Source organism: Sceloporus occidentalis, unplaced genomic scaffold, assembly GCF_023333645.1.
Source record: "Sceloporus occidentalis isolate IW3139 unplaced genomic scaffold, rSceOcc1.0.p SCAF_26, whole genome shotgun sequence".
Lineage (NCBI taxonomy): Eukaryota > Metazoa > Chordata > Lepidosauria > Squamata > Phrynosomatidae > Sceloporus > Sceloporus occidentalis.
Window position 1 is genome coordinate 14,345,276 of NW_028317006.1, and position 24,968 is coordinate 14,370,243.

The 24,968-nt window shown below is 43.3% G+C and overlaps 1 protein-coding gene across 1 annotated transcript; it reads left to right on the forward strand.

Annotated features, from left to right (window-relative positions):
• The first annotated feature begins 16,097 nt into the window (after positions 1–16,097).
• On the forward strand, positions 16,098–20,265 carry TMED4 (transmembrane p24 trafficking protein 4). Its single transcript, XM_089485710.1, has 6 exons — positions 16,098–16,128; positions 17,243–17,350; positions 18,021–18,121; positions 18,585–18,710; positions 19,272–19,418; positions 20,116–20,265. Exons 1-6 carry the CDS (start codon positions 16,098–16,100, stop codon positions 20,263–20,265), a joined length of 663 nt encoding a protein of 220 aa, XP_089341836.1.
• The last annotated feature ends 4,703 nt before the right edge of the window (positions 20,266–24,968 follow it).

Genomic DNA, 24,968 nt, shown 5'->3' on the forward strand with positions numbered 1-24,968 from the left:
TTCAGCACTCATGTCAAGGGGGCAGTCACCGAGTGTAGTACAGACCAGAGGGGACCAGATAAAGCTGGTAAACTCACAGGGTACCTTTGGAGAAGGCTTACCAGCTCCTTAGTTGATAAGCGCCTCTGCAAAGCCTTTAAATAATTATTAACAATTCATTATGTTGTTCGTGCACAAAGGTATGATCCTGCCCCACCCCAGAATGCTACACTTTCTGTAAGATGGCGCAGCTTGACAGAAAAGCCGATTTGGCAGTGTAAGGGTAAATGTTCCCGCAACAAGCAAGTCAGCTCAATTCAGCAGGAAGTGGTCACACCCGGCCCAACATGCCCTGGTTACCGGCAGCCAGGCAACGGGCGGCGGGATAAAATATTTCTTTAATGAACAAAAAAAATATTGCACAATAAAAAACGTTTGTTTTTTTTAAAGGGGTGTGGCATAGACCTTTCTGGCTCACTCGTTGGAGGCTGTCTTAATTCTCACGGTCACAACTGTGTGCCATGGACTACTGGCTTTACCCATAGGGTTAAAATTCGGCCAGAAGATGGACAACCAAAAGGACGGAAGGATGAAACACTTACATTCTCCGCTGAGAAATAAGCCTGGAATCGAAAATGTAATCCAATATGCATTTTACTTTAAACAAGGACACCGGCCACTTCTGAATCTTATTAATGAGTGTTTAAAAAATTGAGAGCCCAAGGTCATGCTCTTCAGTCTTTATTTCCCCCACCGAAACAGGGTCCAGGTCCACTGTGATTTCAGGTGACACAATGGTGCTTAATTCCAGTCACAAAAAAGTGGATCAAGAGGGGATCCATGGTGAATACAGTGCACTTATCGACGCGGGCAAAGTGAGAAAAGCTAGACGGCTGTTATATTGTGGATAGACAACATTCCAGGTTTCAGATCAAAGTATGTGAATCCTGGAATATCATCTGTAATCTAGCACATTATTTTACTGTATTACTATATATATATTCAATATTCAGAGTGGCCCTTTTCACTGTGTGTCCTTACAAACAGGACTAGTGCTAAATCCCCAGGTGTGTAAATAACTACTTCTATATCACCAGCATTTGTCTTTCACGTAAAACATGATTGAGAGGCAGCCAGGACGGGCCAGTTGGTTGGTTTCTGCCGTCACTACGGATCTAGGTGAAAAGTCCCGACAACTCTAAGGTCACCTCCTTGAAGAACAAATGGCAGCTCTATGCACCTGTTTCTTTCTAAAATGTCTCTGGCCAAATCAGTATCAGAGTTAAAAAACACACACGTGTCTCCTTCATTACCAGGGAAAGGGAATAAAACAGGCGAGAAGGTTCACTCACCCGTCATCGCTTATTACCAGAAGAGATTACACTATCTGCCTCACAGTCACATATTCCACGTAACCTCATCTACAACCCAACAGCAGGGCATGCTGGGATTTGTAGTACAGCAACTCGTATTATATACCATGTCCTGTCATCTACCATGAAAAGCTATTTATCTCCATTAAGGGTCATCCATGTTTTCTGGTGTAAATACTGAATGTGACCAATTCCTTCTACTAATTCTTCTTAATGAACACTTAACATTCCGCCTCAAACCACTAGAAAGGTTTCTTAAAATTGACAGCCTTAACCGGTAACGGCTAAAGCATGAAACGCATTGGTTTAGGGACGTCGCTAATTAAACATTATAAAGAATAACAGCCATGTGCTACATATATCGATGATGTAGTGCGTCTGGTAGTCGTCATCCAATGTGTTGTCATAGAAACCCCTCTAACCCCTGAAGAAGCCTATTTTTTGTTATATCAAACCGTATCTAGGGTTAAACCAGCCAACAAGGACAGAACCAAGTTTCTGAGTTTCTAATTAGCCACACAATGAATCCCCTTTCTCTGTGGCTTGTTTATACCGGTGCAACCAGCTCCACCAGAGCAGGGACAAGAGATGACCTTGAGGAGAGAACACGTCTAAGGGACACAGGCCAGACCAGAAGACGTCCAGGCGAGCTAACAGATCACAGCAAAAGCTGCACTAAAGGGTCATCTGTTTCTGATAAGCAGGGTGTCGTTTGGGAACAATGCATTTCTCTTTCCAGGAATCAAGCAAATGGATCACCTATAGGAGTTTTCTTGCAGCCGACCAGAGCGTGTACAGTCCATGATAACACGGACGATCACTAAGGGCAGGGCCTGGATGATGGCTTTTTTGCGGGACTGAAGAATCATTCTTGTTCATGTTCTCTGTAAACAGAATTAATATCCCACGCAAAAAAAAGTGGGAAATAGTTATCGACGAGCTACCCAGATGTTGGCGAAAATAACATGTTTGGAATTTATAATCTAAGAGGCCTGCAAGCGTCACAACACCCCAGAACAACGGATCCCAGCCTAGTACATGCTGGACATAATCAAGACTAACAAACCCCGCCAACATGGTCCTGAAGACCCAACAACAGCTGAATGGAACATGGATAGGAAGCCGCTAGTCCTACGCAGGTTTCTGAAGGGACTCCTGATCCATTGTAAGAAAGCTACACATAAAGAGATACAATTGCATGGCCCAAGCAGGTTTCATTCTGAACACATACAGATTGTAAGCTCTTTTGAACAGTGCCCTCCTCACCTTTTGTTTCTCCAAGCTCAAATTGTTATGAGATGCACTACTTTTTGTATCCTGTTTGCCATTTGTACAGCGTTGCAGAATATGATGGTGCCATATAAATAATGAATCCTGAAAGGGATATTAATCCTGATCATGGCAGCTGCATTCCTTTCTTCCCCAGGGATCGCCAGGACTCTAACTGGACATTTAACCATAAAGTTATTAGGAAGATCCTGCAAAACAGCCCTGCGCTACATTCAATTTCCCAGATCTTTCCAGCCCCCTCACCCAAGTGTCAGTGGAAGCCTCGGAAAGAGTAGCATGGTGGTCTCTAAAATCTGCCCCCCTTGCCTGGTAATGGTTCCTGCATAAAGCTGCAATTCGTGGCGGACTGGAATAACGTATAGGCAAATTCTCACAGACACCCCCATGAAGCCTTCAAGAGTTCACCAAAGGTCCACAGAACCAAGACTGGTTGAAAGTTAAAGTGAAAAGGAGTAAGGTTATGGTTCCAATTCTCTGCCAATATGAAGGGCAAGATTCTCCAGCAAGAAGGGCTGAGCTGGCCCTGTATAATGTATTATTCAATGGGAGGAAAAAAAAACCCTGAAGAAACCATTAAGTTACCTATACATTATATGAGGCCATCCGAGACCTTCCTGCAACAGAAGCTCTGAGGCTGTTCATAATGTATGATCGACTAAAGGAGATAAGGCACTACTCTAACGGCCCCGGCAGGAACGGGCCTTCATCCTGAATTTAAGAGTATTTAAAACGCATATATACGGATATATACATACATAAAGATATACACACACACACACACACACACATCTTTGAAACAAACATTTACAAAGCTCGGATCCTGATCCTGAATCACAAACACCCGCTCCCTGTTCACTTGGCAAGGTTAATGTTTATGACAAAAAGCAAGTTGAGGACAGGGAAGCGCATGCACGGCCAAACACTTCCAGGAAACCAGCATCGGCGTTTAGCCGCTACGTTACACATCTAGCTCGCAGACGCACAGCCATGATATATGTATGCGGCAGAAATTGGCGCCTGCTCTACCTCTACATTGTAAGCCGGGCCTCTATACCTAACATATTGGTTCATATTAGTCTGCCGGTTCCAGATTCTTCAGTCACTTTAAGTGTATGGACTGCAAGAAGCGCTGAGTAAACTGTTGGCTCTAGATAAATAAAAGATAATAACCGCACAGTCCGCCCCAGGCTTCTACTTGTAACGTCTTATAACATGTATGGAACCAGCTCATGTAACTGGTGCTTGGTATAAATAGTGATCTGAAATAACACAAATAACATATACCCGGTATATATATATATATTTCACATGCCAAGCCCCGCAGTCAGGGACACAGCGATTCACGCCCGTTGCGTTCATATGTTAGCAATGGAATTTGTGCCGCCTGTCCAGCGTGGGATGAGGCACAGCAGCTGGAATTAACGAGTCCATAAAGAGATGTGCGCCGTGGCCCCACGGAAGACGCATGGCACAGTTATACTGTAAGTGACCCTGGACAGCCATGCGTGTGACCCACCTAACGTGACCTCGCTCAAGTGCTGATCAAATAACCCACTCTACTGCAGTACAGACCCCGCCCACAGGCCTCCACATCAACCAACGAACAGGACCGTCATTTCCCCGCGGATGCAATGTACACTCTGATTGGTCCCTTGTTTCCAGAATACCGGCGGGGAATAATTCCAGTACCGAGACCCCACACGAGTGCCTCCGCTGACGTCACAAACCCCGCTACTTCCGCACCGTGACTTTCACTGACTATCGATTTCTACGCCCCGTACGCGCCTCACCTCTGCCTTTACACAGCTGCCGCAGCCGTCCACTCCGTCCGGCTCCCGCCTGACGAATGGCCAGGGAAGACGGAAGGCGCGGCCAGAACTGCTCGAGACACGCCCACACGCATGACGCTATGGTCAACACCCTTTCAGTGTAAACGTCATACAGAGCGACCTCTTTTCCTTACGCTTCAAAAAAAGCTAAACTTTATTATTTCCTGAGTCCCAGTACATGTGTCTTGCGTATTTACAGTGGGCACGTGGAGTGTCTTATTTGGGGAAAATAACATAATTGGTTACTGGCTACAGTACAGCTTATTGATACATTATGGAGCTATACTTAAGTATATTCCATGTATGTGTGTGTGCTATTTATATAACAACCGTATCTGACAACTTTCTGAATAAGCCGCCTGGAGGCTCTTTAAATATTAACCCGTTAATAGACCTTCATGCAGGTTCTGTGTAGTGACTAGCAGAATGTCTCTAATGCTGGTCCTGTGGACACCTTGAGTTGTCATTATTTTAAGATACACTTTTTATCGCTTTCACGCTTTTGCCAAGCTTGGAGCAAAAACCCACAGAGTCTCCTGGTATGAAATAAGGAAAAATGCATTTTCCTATATTTATAAACATTATTGAGACAGATGGATTTGGGAAGCAGGCTGTTGTAGATTGGCAGGCCAACATCAAGAGGTTTTAAAGGGAGGAGGTACTGGTGAGATTTTAAAACCTTATGTAAGTTCGTCTTGCTCTCCTACGACTATGATGACCTACTAAAAGGTATCACTAGGGTGGATCTGGATCACAAAATGAGGAGTCACAGTGGGTTGAGGAACCAACTTTGCATAGGCTTGGTTGTTAACAAAGAAAACCAAAACAATGATAACTAGCAGTTTGATTAAAAATAGAATCACCAAAGAGTAGTGAGCAGGGGTAGGTAGCAAGAGACTTATGTAGCTCTCATTAACCACAAGTGCCATCCACATGCATTGTCACAGACATATTGCGTACCACTACCAGGTTGAGAAAGGTAAGATATGGTGAGAAAAGGGGAGAGATAGTGAGGAAAAGGAATAAAGAGAAAGGGGAAAGTGGGCGTGTGTTTTGAAAGTTCATGTAAAGGCAAGTAAGTGTGTAAATGCAAGGGAAAGCCAGGGTGTTTGTAAAGGCAAGCATGTATGTATGTGTGTATGGGCAGGTGTTTGTAAAGGCAGCACATCCGCTTATTTTAACATTACTATTTACTATTGCTATTTTTTGTCGTAAAGGGAATAGACCGATTCACTATAACGTATGTTTAACCCAGGGGCACTATTTAGTTTCTTTCATTGAGTCAGGCAACTGTGAAAATGTCCATGAACTTTGTCTGTGCCTTCACTTCCGTGTGTGTGGATGGGTGTCATTGTACAGGATTAGAAAAAAATTAGATTGTGTGTGTCAGTGTATGTTATTTGTATGCATAAGGTCAGTGTACTGTGTACAATGAGCATATGTGTGTTAATATACAATGCTAAACTATGCTAGAATGAGTGTATATGTGAGGGTGTCCTTGTACAGTGTTAGAGTGTGTGTGCAAGTGTACATTGAATGTCAGATAATGTGTGTTAACGTATGGTGTTAAAGTGTATGAACCAGGAAGGTGGAGCACTGACTGGTGAAGAAGCTGTACAGAATAGGGACACAGCAATTATTTCCTGTGCCTGTATATGATGCACCCGGTGTACCTGCATCAGCTACCACTGCATAAGAAATTGCTCTGCTCCCTACTCTCTAGTCCTTAACAATATCACCATCTATGGAAAAGAATAAAGAAGGGGATGCAAATGAATATTCTTGCCTGGAGTGTCACTTGATCTAGGACTGGCCCTAGTGCTTACTGCTAATCTATCATTGTAAGTCTATGAGTCCAGATTCAAGTCATGCGTTGCTTCCCTACCCTTGACTTGGGTGACGCCTGGTTCAGTGCTAAGGCCACATAAAGCTGCTGAGCTTGGTAGAACCTTGCAGGTGATGTGTTTGCTGTCAATGTAATGTTTGCCTTAAATCCAGAGACTCGACTGAAGTCAACAGGAGCTGAACATACAGCGGAGTTGTGACAAACACATTGTGCAGCGGACTCAGCCACTGCTGAGAGACCCTGGATTCTGATTCTAGGAAGGAGCTAGACATCTGGGCTTAGTGAATAGGGTCTTAGGAGGAGAGAAAGGTTTGTAGCAAGCTCTATAATTACACGATGAGCCAAGAGGACACACAAGGTCAAAACAAGGGTGGAAGCTAATTGATATAAATAGAAACCATTTGACACAGACTCCAGCAATCTAGAGCAATGTATACGTTATTGCATTGTGAGGCATACTCAATGACCTATAATTCATATATGGGGAGCATATGGTGTTTCTACTTTAAGCATCACCTTTAGCAAGTAAAAAAAAATAAAACTTAATATACCACTTTTTCGGGAATGTTGTATTTTCTTCTAGTTTTCGATATTATTGGCTAATAATATAATGTTTACTTACTGTACTTTTTTAACCCTTAGAAGAGAAATATTTTTCTCCTTTTTCTTTTTGAATATCCTGGAGATACGGTGACATCATACACTATACACATTGAAGCCAAACTGTTGTTTTTCTGCTATTTTTTTGTGTTCCAGCCTGAAACGTAGTCCGCGTTTGACTCCTGGAACACACAGATCACTACGTTCCAATAACAGGTGATGATGTACAGGGGAGTGAGAAGGTGACATTGTTACTGTGCTCTCATTGGTGGTTTCTCTTCACACCCTCCCTACGGGTGAGCCTGATAGGACAACTACATCATACAGCGTATGACAGCATATTCCTTATCACAGGTCCAGGCCCAGCTGATTACAAGTCAGCATGGAGCGAAGGCTAACCCTTGCACTGCCTACCTTATATGCAAAGCGGCAGCAGAAAGCAATACAGTAGAATGTGAAGGTTATGTTTATTCATTATTATTTATTGATTTATATAGCGCCATCATATTCCACGGTGCTGAACGATGACTAAACATGACACAACCAGTAGTGTATCACATAACAATTTAGGCTTACTCAAAAAAAGCTTACAATCTAGAAGGTTAAAAAATGGGATAAGCAGCAGGGAGCAAACAATAATGCAGAAATATAGTGGATGACAGACATATCGGAGTGTTTTTAATACCGCTCAGCACAGTATCTTATTTATTAATATGCATACTTACACTAGATGATTATACCTATTTCCTTACCTTTCTAAATTATTTTTTTGCACTTTATATTCTCAAGAGCATTTATGGAACACAGAGGGATTAATTTGCATTGAATGACGGTGGGGGGGAGGGAGTTTCCTACCTGACATTTAAAGTTCTGATTGTAATAGCGCTAGATACAGGAGTCAGAGGTCCATGGGCATTATCCTACCACACATACCCAGCCAGCAAGGAACTGCAAAGTCGGTTCATATAGACGTCACTTAACCCTCGTGCTCTGCACTGGCGATTGATGGTGAGCACACCGATATGATGTCATATCCCAGCTCTCAGCACTGAAGCTGTGTGCACCCATTCACCGAAGTGAAGGTCTATATGAACAGACCTCTCCTTCCCACCATAAGACCACCAGGGATTAAACCAGGTATGGCGAAAAGGAGAGGAGACAGGGAAACAGAGAGAGAGAAAAGTTAGAAGAGAGTAATAGAAAAGGAAGAGAAAAGAGAGTGTGTGTGCGTTTTGAAAGTGTTCATCATGTCCCCAATGAACCATGTCTGTGAATATCCCAGATACCAAACAGCATACAATATATAAAGAATGATAGCGAAGATTTGATGAGGTCCCTTTAAGTATTTTGCATACTGGTTCTGTTTTATTTTTTACTTGCATTAAAACTTTTATTGCAGTTGAGTTTATATGCAGTGATAATTATCCGTGGATCTTTGACAGCATTGAACGGACCAACCAATTACATTTTTTAACAAAGAAGACAAGTATGAGCATGGATCCCAGGCGTCTGCTGTCTGTGAAGCTCTAGTCCATGTCAGTTATGGCAAGCTTTTGGCTGACATGGTGGTTGTTTGTAGTTTTCATTAAGTTGAAGAGACAGAGGGTTATAAAAGGATAGTGTCTACTCCCAACACATTTTATTTCACAATATGCCAATATGAATAAAAGTCTAGTTTGGGAAATATTTTTAGCAGATCACGCATAACGTAGCTTGAGTACCACCATTACTAAAATTACCTGGAGTGGAGTTGTCTATAGATGTCAAATAAGAAAAGACAACCAATGCACCAAGCGCAATGTGGATGCCAAATGAGCTACATGGCAGGACATGGGGTATTTCTTACCATGTTAGCCCAGACAGAACGACTTCCTCTAAAGAGCAATTCTGTTCTTGAATAAACCTCTGGCCATTAACATGAAAGTTCATGTATGGGGAGATGATGTGGTTATTCAGTCAAGAACGTCTGGTTGATACACTAGTCATGGCTACCTTGTTATTTTAATATCATAATTATGTTAATAAGCATGTCCCATCAACTGATCGCCTGTTCTTCCAGTCCTCCTAATTGCCTTCGCTTTGTCTTCCATTATGAACATTGGTCCAGAATATTTTTGTCTATGCAATGTCGTCCAATGGCAAACAAAGAAATATATTCTATTGTAGGATTTGGGAGTATGGATACATGTCCCATATGTAGAATATATTTCTTTATTTGCCATTGGAGGACGTTGCATAGACAAAATGATTTGTCTATGTAGATTACCCATTAGCAGTGCTACAGTTTCCATTGTATTAGCAGGTTTAGGAGGTCACCTTCATACTTCAGAAATTATGGGTTTCGCAGCTTCTGGTGAAACTCTTGTATTGAAACACTGTAACAAAGCAACCTACTCAGAGGGTAAACTAATCTGCCCCTTTAGCTTCACAGGTACTCTCTTTATCCAGCATCGTTAATGTAGGGGGCTCAGCATCTGTTAATTTCCTGCTGTGAAGCCCATTTACACCAAACAACTGTGAAGTTCGATAAAGATTTCTATCTTGCTCTATCTTAGCTGGGTGGTATTTGTTACTATTCTTCTTGTGTTTATTTAAGGTATGTTACTTAGCATGAGTAAACGGTGCTAAATTGACCCAAGCAAATCAATTAAAGCAAACTAAAGCAGCTGCAGCCACAATGAATACAACGAAACAGCAATTGTTCAATACCTTATTGTCCTGATTACAGGGCGGCGCACAATTCCCCCCAAATTTAGATCTTTAAATTAGAGGGGAGGCCTATAACGGGGGTTTAGATATTTTCAATGTCCCCCTATCACTTCTATGCCCCCGTCTCCTTTCATGTGGCTCTGCTTCTTCTCTTGTATCTTCTTGTTCTGTCTCCTTTCTTCTGTCTTTCGCTTGTCCCGGTGTGTTCTGTCCTGACTCCCGGCGCAGTTCTGCAAAAGGGCGGAGCTTCCAGGCACACCCATTCCCCTGATTGGAGGAATGGGGAGAGAGTGTCCCTGTGACTCCTAAGAAACCCCAATATTGAAGACCATTCATTGGGCGCAGCCTGTACTCGAGATAATACGGTATATTCATTATCCTATTACTCAGGAAATGTGTATACTATTTAGCTGTATACGTGTATGTTCATGTATAAATCAGAAAGTATCTATAAAACTATGAGGCCTAAAAGTAAAAATGCACCGTAAGTGTATATCAGTTCCACACGCCCTTTCATGCTATTCCATGTACTCCTTAATCCATTGTTCTGCCAAACGCTACCCTTTACTGTGTATCTTCAGCAAGATGCGGAGGAGCAGCAAGAGCACAAGCACAGAGTGAGCAGTGCAAGGACACCTAAGGCGTGCTTCAAAATAGGGTGTCGATGGGTCTTTCAGCTCCAAACCCAAATAAACTCCGAGTATCCATTATATGTAACCCCAAATCATTTTAACTAAAAGTGGGAAGGATTTTGAGTCATTTTTGGAGTAACCCTAATGCAATAACCCCCAAAGCAACCAACCAGCATATAAACAATATACATTTTTTAATTAGCATAGCGTAAGAGGCATTGACGTTGAATCATTTTACGGCTTAAATATTGGCTGGTATGTTGCCCGCAGCACTTCTTGTGGCCTCCCCACCAGTGAGATATACCTTTTGATAGCTACTCTATAGCACTTAAAGGTGTGGATACAGGTGGACATCTTCAGAATGAGTACATTTATACCGAATATGGAAGGTCATTTCATTCTCGTTAATGTTTTGTAGATTGCAAGCTCCTCACCTTTCCAAAGTGTTATGCACTATTTATTATGTCCCGTTTATCCATTGTACGGCACTGAGGAACATCACAGAGCCATAGAAATAAAAATGTTTTTCTAAATTTTGATGAACTGGCCATCTTTTTTCTAGTGTATTAACTGTTTGGTGCCAGAGGCCACCTCTGTTGCTACTGACAGAGTTAGAAATGTTGCCCCGTGCATTGTACCTTGAAACGCATGTGTATATAGCCTTGTGGACATCACATCTTAACAAAACGCCCAAAGCAACAACTCATGAAAGGGCACAAACCAAATACAGATGACAAGAAAGAAGCAAAGGCCAGATCTGCGTATAAAGAGATTTTTTTCAAGCTAGTTTGTGTTTTTATCGATTGGAGAAGCCGTCACAGCTTTTAGCGTAAGTAAATGAATGAATTAAAACCATCTATAGCTTATGCTTGACTTGTTTGTCAATCAGTGTAATTGTTTGGTTAGGGGGTATTTAGTTGACCTGGAAGCCAAGCAGTATTAAGCAAATAGTGTTTCCAGCCTTGACCTTCTCTGCTTTCTCAACCATCTTTACAAAGGCAGACTGAACCAACAACAATCAGCTACTTATCATTAGGGGGGAAATTACTTAATGGGCAGTAATATTCATGTAAACCCAGAGAAAAGGAAGCTAAGATCCTCTTTGGTGCAGCTTGGGCGATGTCTACCGATATATTTCGCAATGGGAGTCATTGACACTGCAGAGGGGAGAAAGGCTTGTATCTCCATGCGCCTACCCAGAATCCCTTGTGGTTGTGGCCGCACCATGAGATTTCTGAGGGAAAAACAAGCCGTCTGGCTTGTCTGGTGTCTGTAGATGAGTGTTTAATAATGCTTCTACTACCCCTAAATTTTAGTGGAAGGGTTTCCATCACCTTTACCCACCATAACTTATGTAATTGTATCTCCTATAGGCAGCAATCAGAAAAACTGACACCTATATCGAAGAAAAGATATCTATTGGAAACAGCTGAATTTTATGTATGCACCTTTTATATACTTGATGATAACACACATTCAAAGGACAATACATTAAGCTCCAGGTCAGGCACCTCTATGAAGAAGCCGGCCTGGTTCAACAAATAGGATCTCTAAACTATTAGAGAGAGTCCGTGAGCTGATCATTTACATGGTAGTCAAAATATCTATATGTTCTTCTAGATGGTAAGGTCCCTCATTACATTTTCTTACCTATTTAAGCCACTATATTAGTTCATAGTTCATACCATAAAAAGTACTGGTCCTCCCATTTTTACAAATGTAAAGATTTCTGAAGAAGTCTATGTTAGACCGGAGCCCATTCATGTATTCAGACAGGACTGAACATCATCTTTGTCATTTCCATGACTTATCTTTGTCTCCTTCACCAACTATGTCCACATTATTATATCAGCCTTGCTAATTATCCACGCTTAGGGCAGCTGTTCATAGAAGCATTTAAAAAAATCATTTTCAGGGCAGTATAGACAACCATATTATTTGAGCCTAAATATTTTTGAAAAATGGCACACAGTGAAACCTGCCTGCTGGGTCAGATCTGTAACCTTAATAATCTGAGTGTGGTGAAATGGCCCAGTGGCTTGGGCTCAGGCCAGGCCTGGACTGGCCATCACACCAACCGACCAAATGACCGATGAGCCGGTGACTGATGGGAACTCCCACTTTCAGGTAGATCCCATCTTTTAGTGTGCGGACACAGGCTGAATACACATGGTTGCACAAGCATAGCGTGCGTCCTCGTGTATCCAGCAGGCAACCACACGCATCATTTTATCGGACGCTGGCCCTTCCCAGGCTGCAGAATAAAATTCTGGTGATTTAGATATGCATTACCATTCATATATCAAACAGCATGTTTGTGTGTCAGTGATATCACTCACTTTCACTGGCCCTGTTGACATATACATGGCTGTACGGCACAGTCAATAGCGTTTGCATTTCCTACCACTTATCTTAGTCAAAATATATTTTTCCTCCATATTAACGTCAGTCGTCATTGTAGCTTTATCTATTTAATTTCATTTTATGTGATCAGGGCTGCCATCCGAGAAGTAGGACCAGTACAGCTGTATAGGGTCCTGTCTCTGGGGGGTCTTGGACTCACTACAGTGACACACTGGTATACCCCACATTCCTACCTTGAATACCAATGCATTGTTTGGTCATGAAAGGATGGGGATTGGGGTCCTAAGTTGATTCTTGGCCCTCAAAATGTCTGATGCCCTGCATGTTGATATCTATTACTTTCCTCCTTTCTCATGTCATTCTGCCCCCTATCAACAAGCGTTAATCAAGCAGTTGGGTGAAAGAGGGTGTGGGTTTAAGAGTACACTGATTGATTCTTAGAAGGCAATATACTGGAGGAACAAAGAATAACCATTATTGGTTTAATATATACCATATATACCATTTATTAAGTGTTTACAAGGTATGAAAACCATGTTTCAAAATACAGTAAGATGCTGCCAATGAATTACAAAGACAAAATGTCACTTCTTTTCATTCACTGGTATATTCATGTCATCCTTAGGGGTAATAGTGATGGGGACGTCGTGTAAGGAGAGGTGGTGCCAAAACTTATGTGCCACTTAAAGACTAGTGACCCAAACCAGGTGCATACCTAGATTATTTGGCACTGGGGGGTATAATCTGTATGTGGCACACCTCCCACTTTAAAATGTAAAAAGACACCCAGAAAAAAAAAAATGGCAAGAAGATTTATTTCACAAATTTGTAAAACTATATTAAGCCGTGGACCCGGCTTAGACGGCTGTTCGGTTTCCAAGCAGGCGGCACCCCCCTGATGAGCGACACCCGGGACGGACAGCCCCCACCCCCCAGGTACACTACTGACCTAAACTATGTTTCATTCACGGAATTAATTACGTTTTCCCAAGATACGTGAGCACAGGTTTAATGTCTTTCAATGCGTTCTCCCCTCGGTTCTAGTATCCCATTATATAGAAAACATCTTTTATTACTACAAATTACACAGCGCTTCTTACAATACACATATTCAAGGGGTATGACAAGACGAGAATTGACAGACTAAGACAAACCAATACATTAGCTTTGCGTGCAAGCTTACAATCTTGAGGGAATGGGGTGAGGACAAACAGAGAAAGGTGAGAGGTAGTGTGGTGGTTCTATCAATGAGAGGGAAGTTCTAGCAGCTAAGTTGGTGCGGCTTCTCTGAAGATGTTTTGAGATGTTTCTTGAATGTCGGGAGGGAGGGTGAATGCTGGAGGTTCGGTTCCAGAGATATGGGGCAGCCCGAGTGAAATCTTGTAGACGGGAAAAGGAAGAGGTGATAAGTGAGGAGAAAAGCCTTAGCCCACGGGAAGAACATAAAACTCGAGTAGGGGAGTATTATTATTTTTTTTATGAGGGCAGAAACGTATGAAGGAGAAGTGTTATGAAGCGTCTTATCTGTTAGTACAAGATTCTTTGGTGAGGAATGAGCATAAACGATGTTTTTTTAGGTGCAAACAGGATCTGGAGAGGGACTGAATGTGAAGGATGAAGGAGAGGTTTGAGTCAAGGATGACCCCATCGGGCCTGGTTAGTAGGAGAGATAGTCGTGTTTTTAATGCGGACAGAGAATTCAGGTAATGGGGTGGAAATGGAAGGAGGGAAGATAATGAGTTCAGGTTTCAGGGAGTATAGTGACATCCATGAAGAAATAGCAGACAAGCAGTAGGTAGTAAGGGACATGAAAGACAGAGAGCAATCAGGAGAAGCCAGGTAGATTTGGGTTTCATCTGCAGATAGATGATACTAGAGGCAAATGAGTTGATTAGTTTGCCAAGAGATGAAGTTTAAAAAGAGAGAGCAGCAGAGGGCCAAGGACTGAACCTTGGGGGATGCCAACTATACTGAAACTATACTGTAGAGGTTCAAGGAGGGAATTGGAGGAGAGGAAGTTAGTAAGGTGATTGTACACAATCGTTCAAGCAGCATAGAGGTAAAAGGTAGCAGGGAGATAGGGTGGTAATTAGTCAGACAAATGGGATCTAAGGAAGGAGGTTTTTTTTTAGAATGGGTGTGATTAGCGCATGCTTGAAGGTTGTTGGTACAGTTCCAGAAGATAGAGAACGATTTAATAGGTGGGTAAGTGATGGACATAGGGACTTTGTGAGGTGTGATAGTATGGGGTCAAGGGGACAGGTTGTTGGGTGAAAGGAAGAAAGAAGAGTGGTGAGCTCTGACAAATTGCTCATTAGTATAATCAATATGGATTTAAACACAATGCTCAAAACATATGGTGACTGCACCTTTCAACAAGCTTAGTATCACTAGAAGAGCAGGCCTTATAGTAATAGAGTAATGTTACATTACACCGGTAAACCAAACCAGTCATCTTATCTGCCAAATGTAAGTATTAAATGTGACATATAATAACCATACCTGGGAACTGCCGGGTGAAGCACCGCTTCTCCGGTTCAATACCCAAATCCTCCGGGTCGTGGGGTCTTGACACGCCCCGCCCATTTCCTCTATATGTATTTTCCTGTTAATGAAAGTTCATGGTTGTTATCATACCTGGTAACTTCTGGCCTCCGGCTAGCTGGAGCCTTCCCTTGCGGGACGCGGCCAGGACTGCCCACTGATCTCAGGGGGTGGTCGCGTGCCGGCGGCGGGACCTCCCACTGACGTTGGCGGGACCGCCCCCCTGACATCAGTGGGCAGTCCCGGCCGCGTCCTGCAAGGGAAGGCTCCGGGTAGCCAGAGCCCAGAAGTTCCCAGGTATGATAACAACCATGAACTTTCAATAACAGGACAAAATACATACAGAGAACACAAAGCATCACCAAAAAACACAGCTTGTAGTCACTTACACCCCTGCTCCTTTATACTGCGTATCACACTGTATCTTACGGCATTTATATATATTCGCGCTGTATATCCCATGTCATTTAACACACGTGGAAGCGGCTGTTAGCCAGTTTACAGCAAAAGCACAAAATGAGGTCAGAGAGCACATAGGGGTTATATTATTATTATTACACTAGCATAGGTGATGTCATTAAAACACACTCTCCTCCATATACCAATGTCGGAATCTCAATGCCTCCACACTACGACGGCTCACTTTGTTTCTGTAATCAGAACCCTGAGCGCAGCAATGGCCGATCATCCTGCACCAAATACCCCAGGGATGCATCTTGGTTGGGCTCTGCCCCATAACCAGCTCTGATTAATTCCCCCTCCCCTGTATTTTAAGGATGCCCACTGTGGAACACGTTCGCAAAGGTTACGCTGGCCCGTCCCAGTCCTTCATATATTGTATATGGGCCGACTGCCAGATAGATCTTACTGTCCCAAGGACCACGAGTCCTCATTCAGATATCCTTGCACAACAAAATGTAAATGATTGCCAATGTCAGCTGGAGGAGCTTGGCTGGCCCTGTATAATGTATACTTAAAACAGTGAGTGTTATCAAGCCTTCTCACACATTGAATCACACACTACACAGGGCCAGCTCAGCCCTTCGCTCCGTTGAAGCCAGCCAGTGTTAGTCCATAAGGAATAGTGAAGCGAGAGTTAAAACCACAACTCTCCCTTTCGTGAAAAGATCCCAGCAGCAGATGTTGCTGTAACTCAGCAAGGCCTCTAGAAGAATATTATATTTTAGAATTTTCTGCAGCTTTGCTGTATATTATTGTAATTTAGAAACTGCAGCGTAATGCCCCCATACATACCCAAACATTCTGAGCTGCAAAAAAAACAGGAGCATCGGGAGATCAAAGTGCGACAAAAGGAATCGGGTCCTAAAGAGGGACTGTTCACCTAAAACAGGGACACTGGGGAGGATTGACAACAGCTGAACTTTCTAAATGAGCTGAGCTGGAGATTTAAATATTAACCCCTTAATGACCCATCATGCAGATTCTGTACGTATGTAGCGACTCGACAAACAGCTCTAATACCGGTCCTCAAGGAAAGATTGACTTGTCATTATTTGAAGATACAATTTGAGTCACCTGCATTCAAGCAGGGATATAAATCATAGCGTACTGGTAGGAAAGCACGAACAAGGATCCTTAGATATGATCAGACAAGTGTACAGTATGAATGTCAGCGTCACACTCTGTAACCCTAAGATCTCGCCCCTTCATCCTGAGCTTGGAGCTAAACCCCCGAGATTTATGTCCATGACTTGGGCGTCACCTGATCGTGTCATACAAAGGCTGCACCAAGCCACTCATCATAACATCTCCACTAGCGTTTCCGTGCCAACCAGGTCGTAAAGATGGCCGCGTTAAGGTGACGCTTCCAACTAGCGAGCGGTGACGTTGCCGGCAACCGACCCCCAAGCCTCTCTTTGGATCGCCCTGTAGCCACGCCTACCAGAAACACTCATCCAATCCATATCCGAATTTTTACACGGGAACGAGGCTTGACCCGCAGAAGGAGGTTTTACGCATACACCTCTGTCTTTTCAGCAGTTTGTCGCTGATTGCCTGTCATGTCTCCCTTTGGTTCTGCTCTCGGGATCCTCCGATCCCTGCTGCTTTTATCGGTTATATTATTGCTACAGCTGGGCGGCTCCAGAGGGCTTTATTTTCACATCGGGGAAACGGAGAAGCGCTGCTTCATTGAGGAGATTCCCGATGAGACCATGGTGATAGGTGAGGGTGGCAGGTGCAGGCCGTGTTGTCATGGTTATATCGGTGGACGTGGACTGCTGCTGCATGTTAGGAGTGCGAGGGGACGGTTTTAACATCATAGAAGTTGATAGGATGTAGTTTTATGACGTTGTCCCGGATGCTGTTGCCTTGGCTGTATGTACCAATCAAGCGTAGGTAAAAGTATATTTAAGCAATAAAAACGTACATTTTGGAATAATCTTACATATTTATAAAACATGCACATTTTGTCCCCGTGTTGGGTGCGCTGTAACATACATTCTATGATACTGGTGACACGTAGTAACAGATTTCCAGTCATGGAGTACATTTAGTGCAAGTCTTGCTTCTGTCCTCCCATCACCATAAAGAAAATATGAAACAATCTTAACACAGTAAACACTTTCCTCAAGGGACTCTTTGGCTTTTGACGGAAAATAACCATTCGGCCCGTCTGGTCAGGTCCTGCTTTAAAGCCTTAAACCTTAACTGGTCCTTGATCTTGGGTTAGGATTCAGCCTACCATTTCCACTGGGACGCAGTTCTACTTATCTAGAACCTTCTCAGTAACGTAAAAAGTCGTTACATTGAATGGAAACCTCGATATGGGACCGGTAGCCAATTACAATGTATCTTTTTCCCTTTTGTTAATTCCCTTTCTGCATTGTTCTAGGAAACTACAAGACACAGCTGTGGGACAAGCAGTCTGAAACCTTCCTACCTTCTACTCCAGGTCTGGGCATGCATGTGGAAGTGAAGGACCCCGACGGGAAGGTAACACTGCCGGATCTTCTTGTAACAAGTCACTTATGTGATTCCTACCGAACAACAAATAGCGCAAATAATCTGTTATTTATATTTTGAATATCCCCCACGTGTGCCGCATTCATTCATTCATCTGGATGGAGCGAGTGAAGAAGGATGCGAGTTAAATGTTTTTCATGCCATTTAGTGTTAGTAGAGCTAATAAACAGTAATAATAGCCAAGCCGTCATTATGAAAATACACTTCAGCGGGTTTTCTGTATAGTATTATTAGTCCTAACAACCCATAGAGTATTTGAATAGCGTGTGATACATACATACACGCAACATACGAAAGGGGTCTTTATGAATGAATGTTAACCATGGCAAACAATTACACGGGCTAAACGGTATACAAAACATAGGACTGCCTGTGACCTTTATTCTCGGTATGTTACAAGGCAGGCTAAATGTCCTTATGTGACCTTCCCCAGGTTATCCTCTCCAGACAGTATGGATCGGAAGGGAGATTCACATTTACCTCCCACACGCCGGGAGAACATCAGATCTGCCTGCATTCTAATTCAACAAAAATGGCTCTGTTCGCCGGAGGCAAATTGGTAAGAGAATGAACTCCGCCGCGTCTGCTTAGGATCTTGTTTCTCCCTCTGCTTTACCAATAGGGTGTAGCAGGATTTACGAAGTAGTCATCCAATAAGGCTGGAATAGCAAAGAAAGAAACAACTGTTTCCATTGTCTTGGCGTCAAGACTATATATGTTTTGTTGTTGATAAGGATGCCAGTTTCATTAATGTCCCTGCTACATCAAGAGCAAAATGCTTGCATCAATCAAGAGCTTTTCAACAAAATAAGAACTTCTGTGTCATGCGCTGGGAAAATGTCTTTAATAGTTTTTTTCTTAGCGATGAATGCTTGCAGTGGATTTAAACTGATCTAGTAACTCAAGATAATTCTGTTTTATAGAAAGCTTTGGTGAGTTAATCATTAAGAAGACAAAGGCTAATAGAATTGAAATGTTAATGTAATCATGAAAAGGCCAGATTTGGTCGTGCTTATAATGGGAGTAATCCGAGTAATTACATGGTAGAAACTCATGATTTCTGTAAAGAGCGGACACTAACTATAATTTCCCAACTATTTCTTCTTTCGCGCTGACCCAGAGGGTTCATTTAGACATCCAGATTGGTGAACACGCTAATAACTACCCAGAGATAGCAGCCAAGGACAAACTGACTGAACTGCAGCTCCGGGTTAGACAACTACTGGATCAAGTGGAACAAATCCAGAAAGAACAGAACTACCAAAGGGTAAGAGTGGGTAGAGGAAAGTAGCTATCTTGGAGGACAGGCAGAAGAAAATCTTGTAGATGGCTATAAAGAGACCATGGTACGTCTGAGATGTGGGGCAGAAGTTGTGTACAGAGGGTATACACACATAATACAGGTGACTACGGGGAATAGATCTCAGCATTTCTTCACTTGGTTGCGTGTGGTGAACATCATTCTGTGTGAATAGGCTTAGTTGTATGTAAATTATTTGTTTCATAGAGCGCCATCAAATTGCGTAGTGCTGTATAATGGGTAGACAGAACATAACAAGTAGTATATGACATAACAATTTGACTTACAGTAACAGGTAAGGTGGGCCCTGTTCAAGAGCTTGCAATCTAGAGTATATTGAATGGATCATTTTGCTTGGGGGAGCAAATGCATATGGGGGAATATGCAAAATCCCCTATGGATTTGCAAAAGGTACACCTTTAAAGTGCATATGATGGCTGGAGTGTCCCTTTAAGAGAAGATAGCTGCGAATGTACTCTATAGTGATGTGAAAAGGAGAGATCTCCATCCCTGTGTGTTAGGAGAGTAGCTAGACCAATGACTGTGAATAAAGACCGGGTCTACTGAAAGACTTTACCAAAAGTCTATGGAAGAAATAGACGGCTCTATGGTTAGAGTGGACCAAATATACAGTGCAGCCCTAATACTATACATTTCTTTTCAGTACCGCGAGGAGAGGTTCCGAGTGACCAGCGACAGCACCAACCAGCGTGTTCTGTGGTGGTCCATTGCCCAGACTCTCATCCTTATCCTCACAGGCATCTGGCAAATGAGACATCTCAAGAGCTTCTTTGAGGCCAAAAAACTGGTGTGAAGTCCCTACATCTGAACGCGCACCCATTACAACTCAATAGATCCCTACACCCAAATCATGCCCCCTTTTTTGCTGTACACCAGATTTTCTGTTCTTAGAGACACTTTCTGTCCTTTTTATGTACTTAACCTCCCAGTCTCTGTTGACAATCAACATGAACAGATTCTCATAGCTGCTTCTGAGGTTACCTTCCACAAAGGCAAACTCAGCCATTCTGAAAAAGCAGAACGCCTGTTTTATCAGATTGCTCAGACATCCCCTCTCTTTCTCATCTGTATGTTACTTCCACGTGTGTCCTGCTCTTAGCTGGTGGACAGCGCCAGAAGGAGGGCTGTGCTGTGGGACGCCCTTGCTAAAAATTGGGCCAAAGTACCAAGTAACTTATTCTGGCAACAAGAGTGATACTTGTACGCTGGACGCGGCCTCTCTGTGACGCTACCAGCAGCACATCCATCCTAGACAAGACTGAACATTCTACGTACCGGAAGCAGTGACCTGGAGAGCTGGAACCTGTTTGAGAAACAATATTATACTAGGCTTCTTGTTGGAACTTCTCCGGTTCTCTAGGCAGGATTTGTTCCAACCGAGATGGCTTGTATAGTTATCCTCGCTGTGTATAAAAGGCTGGTGTGGTTATTCTCCCCTATGTGCCACGTTTTTGTCTTGTAGCAGAGCTGTTATGCCACAACTACTTAATAAGTGACCCCTTTTTCTTACTAGCGCTAGCAGAAGTTATTTAACGTTGCAGCAAAAAAACTTGCAGAATAGGCCCCAACTCTTCTGAGTGGTCTTCTCAATGGCATCCTTTTTCTCAGTTTAATTGTTTCAGGATGCATAAAACCCTCTCATCACAAGACGTTTAAAGAGCTTTACCAAATCTACTTCTCTCCAGCTGTATTTCAACTGAGATTCGTACGTCGGGGCCATAGGGGATGTTGTCAGCTACAGGACGTGCGGGTTCTTCTGACACGTACATATATATAGTATACGCGCATACACGCCACTCGCTGGTACCGAATTAAAAAGAAATCCCGGTGTGTACAGAGAACAGAAAGTCTGGTGTATAAAAAATATCGTCGCCCTTCCTCGGGGTGTCTATAACAGGCAGTGAGTAGTTACCAATTTTTAAAAGGAATTTAATTTGCCTCAGAGATTATTCAGAAAAGTCGAGGTTGCAAGCTAGATCCATTATATAGCTATAGCAGAGTGTTTGGTTTTTAATTTTATTTAAGGGGCCGAGGTAGTCGCGTAACAACCGCCAATCAGGGCTAGATGAAACCCAGCCGCCAGATAGCAGTTATGGCCAATCGCCTCCGGTAATAAGTCAAGTGAAATGAGTTTGTTGTAAAGATCAATGAGAGATACTAATGTTGGTTAATTGGCAGTGAAGTGTGTGGACCATGCGGTCATGCACCCCCCATGCATTCATCTCTAGCGGAGACCCCTCTCTTCCAGTAGCATGCTAGCCAGGCTAACGTGCCAAATCCCTTAAAGGAGCCAGGCATAGGTGCCTTGGGGGGTATTTCACATAGAAACACCGCAGGGCATGGAGAACTGAGGAAACATCGATATAATCCCCGTATGACATGGCTGTACCTTTTTGGATTTGGTTGTCTTTTATACTGATCTTTACAGATAATAATTTATACAAAATATGTTAGCCTCCGAGGCCAACCTCTTAATAGATCACCCAGCCCATAAAGCAAGCAGGTGGCAGTTGTCTGAGTTTAACTACCCCTGTTTTAGAGGAGGTGTATGTCAGAGGGGACTGTGGGTTTGATACCACTGATTGCCGTTTGCCCACGGCCGTGACCATAGAAGCACTGAAGGTCGGAAGCATTGTTTTTCCTAATAGCCAAACTAATAGGTGCTCCCCACGCACCAAACCTCTAGCTTCGGAATTTACAGAATGTACGTGGATTTCTCCCCCCTCGCAAATATTGTTTCTGATATTTTATTTTGTATGTTTGGGATTAAATGTTTTAGGTCTGTCACCTATTTTCAATTGTAATAAAAATAATAATAATAATCGTATGTCTAATGAATGGGTGTAATCAGTTGTTTCGGTGCTAGTGGTCATTGCTCCCTGAAACACGGTGTTAATCGCTTACATTCTTCATAAAAATCCATCATATGGTCTATTATGCTGTATGGACCCTTTACAATTTCATGGTGTCCCTTGCAAACGCAGAAACTTTAATATACATTTTATTTAGTAGGGCCATCAGGGGCATTAAACTATCCCTGTAAATGTTGGCAGGGGTGCAGCGGTCGGTGACTTAGGACATTCCCGGAGTAGTTTGTTGCAGACAATTGCCTCTCTGTATGGATAGGTTAGGAAGAGACGGCAAATGTCTGGCATCTCTCCATTAAGTACTGGGAAATCCGACCATTACACCCACAGGGACTTTTATGATATCGCTCTATGCGGCCAGTAAGGTTTTTCCAAACCAAACTCATCCACCATGTCTTCATGGACCTTGCTTTGTTCACTGGGACACAGGGATGCTGGGATAAAGAAGGGTCTTCCCCAAACTGTTCCCACAAAGTTGGAAGCAGAGCATTGTCCAAAATGTCTTGGTTTGTCCCCTTCAGGATATCAAGACATTTTGGACAATGCTTTGCTTCCAGCCCCATCGAACACGTTTGGGATGAACTGGAGCGCAGATTGCGAGCCAGGACTTCTCGTCCAACATCAGCGCCTGACCTCGCAAATTGGATGAATAGGCAAAAAATCCACAGAAACACAACACAATCATGTGCCTTCCTAGAAGAGTGGAAGCTGTTATAGCTGCAAAGGGGGGGCCGACCAACCATCAGGTCAAACAGGTACGTAGCTGCAACGGGGCCCATGCCTCTTGGGAGACCAGTGCCCCTGGACTGCACCAATCCAAGGATCCAGGTCGGAAGGGCCCTTTCTAAACTATTTTGAACTGGTAGGGTGGGAGACAGGAGCGTATATGGGTCACACCATGGATATCGTGACCCCCACGGTGAAACCGAGGCTGCCCGTACCGTGTGCATGAGCACCCAGAGGGAAAGCTGCAGGAGCGGTGAGAGGTAAGCGATGGGATATATGTGTTTGTGCATATATATATATATATCTATATATATCTATATATAAAATAAATATTATTTATGAACATGGATGCAGGGCCGGCCCAAGGCAAAATGCCGCCTGGGGCGAATTTTAAAATACCGCCCCCCCCCCCTTATCTACCCTTCCTCTCCCTCCGTCCCTGTCGCCCCCCCCCCCCCTTGTACTTACCTTTCAGCAGTCCTGCGGCGAGTCTCCCTGTTCGGTCTCGGTGCCGGCTTGTAATGATGAGCGCCGGAAATCTTCCGGCACTCAGCATTACAAGCCGGCACCGAGACCGAACAGGGAGACTCGCCGCAGAGGAGAGAGAGGGGGGGGCGCCGAGCGGGTACTGGCAGCTTGGTAAGCGAAAACCACTCGGCGCCCTCTCTCTCTTTCGCTTTAAAAAAAAAAAAAAAAAAAGGGCTTGGGGCGGCAAAGTGCCGCCCCTTCAAAAGTGCCGCCTGGAGCGGTTGCCCCACTCGGCTCCATTGTCAGGCCGGCCCTGCATGGATGTGTAAGTGGGGTGAGATGGAGTGTGTTAGTGAATATGAGTAATTGTGTGTAATTTGTGTGCGTTTATATACGTTGTATGTTGGGGGGCAAGGGGCAAAGAGGGCACAGACAGCTGTTGAAGTTGGGGGAGCCGGGGCAATTTTTCGCGACAGGGCCCCATGGTTTCTAATTACGCCCCTGCTTATACATACACCAATGATGATAAAAACATATAAAATCTCTTTACGAGCGAATAAACAAACATTAAATATTACAGCGGGAACGTGACTGCAAATCTTTCTAGAATTCTAGAAGCATTCCAGAAGCAGAATTCGGCAAGAAACCAAATCACTGATCAGAGTCAAACTAAACATCCAGACTGAATGCGGGGAGCGATCTGCTAAAACCGAGTCATCCCTACCCCACAGTACCCCAGACTGGGAACACCAGAGGAGAAAGAGGGACATTGGGGGCAATTGATAAGGAAGCTCGACTGAGCAGTGCCCTCCCCACCTGTTGCTAGGTAAGCCAAATTGTTATGCCCTGCCTACCCATTGTACAGCGCTACGGAATATGATGACACTATATAAAACAATAATAATAAATGAATGTGATCACTGAACTAGTTGAGGTTGTGTGTATGTCAAACCCTTTCAAAGGGTCAACAAATGATGACTACCGCAAACTGAAGAAGAGACTTGTGAGGTCCTGGAAACATATGTAACTTACCTACCAATAAAAGGTATCAACTTCTAGCTAAAGCTTTCCCTAACTCTTCAAATAAATGTTGTAGAAAGTTTGGCCAGAAGGGAACCTTATACCATATCTTATGGAATTGCCCTCTTATACAATCATATTGTGTAGAATGTAAAAGCCTTCTTTCTATGTTATTAAACTGCCCTATAAATTGGTCGCCTCAATTGATTTTACTTTTTCTAGGGATACAAACTGTTTCCCCACAATATCGGGAATTATTCTGTATCATTTCCATTATTGCAAAAAACACTCTTGCAAGCAAATGGAAAACTGTGGAGATTCCCTCTATTGATATAGTCATTTCCAAACTAAATACTACATATTCCTACGAAAAAATTCTAGCTTCAGGCAACACAAAAAAATGGAAACCATGGTA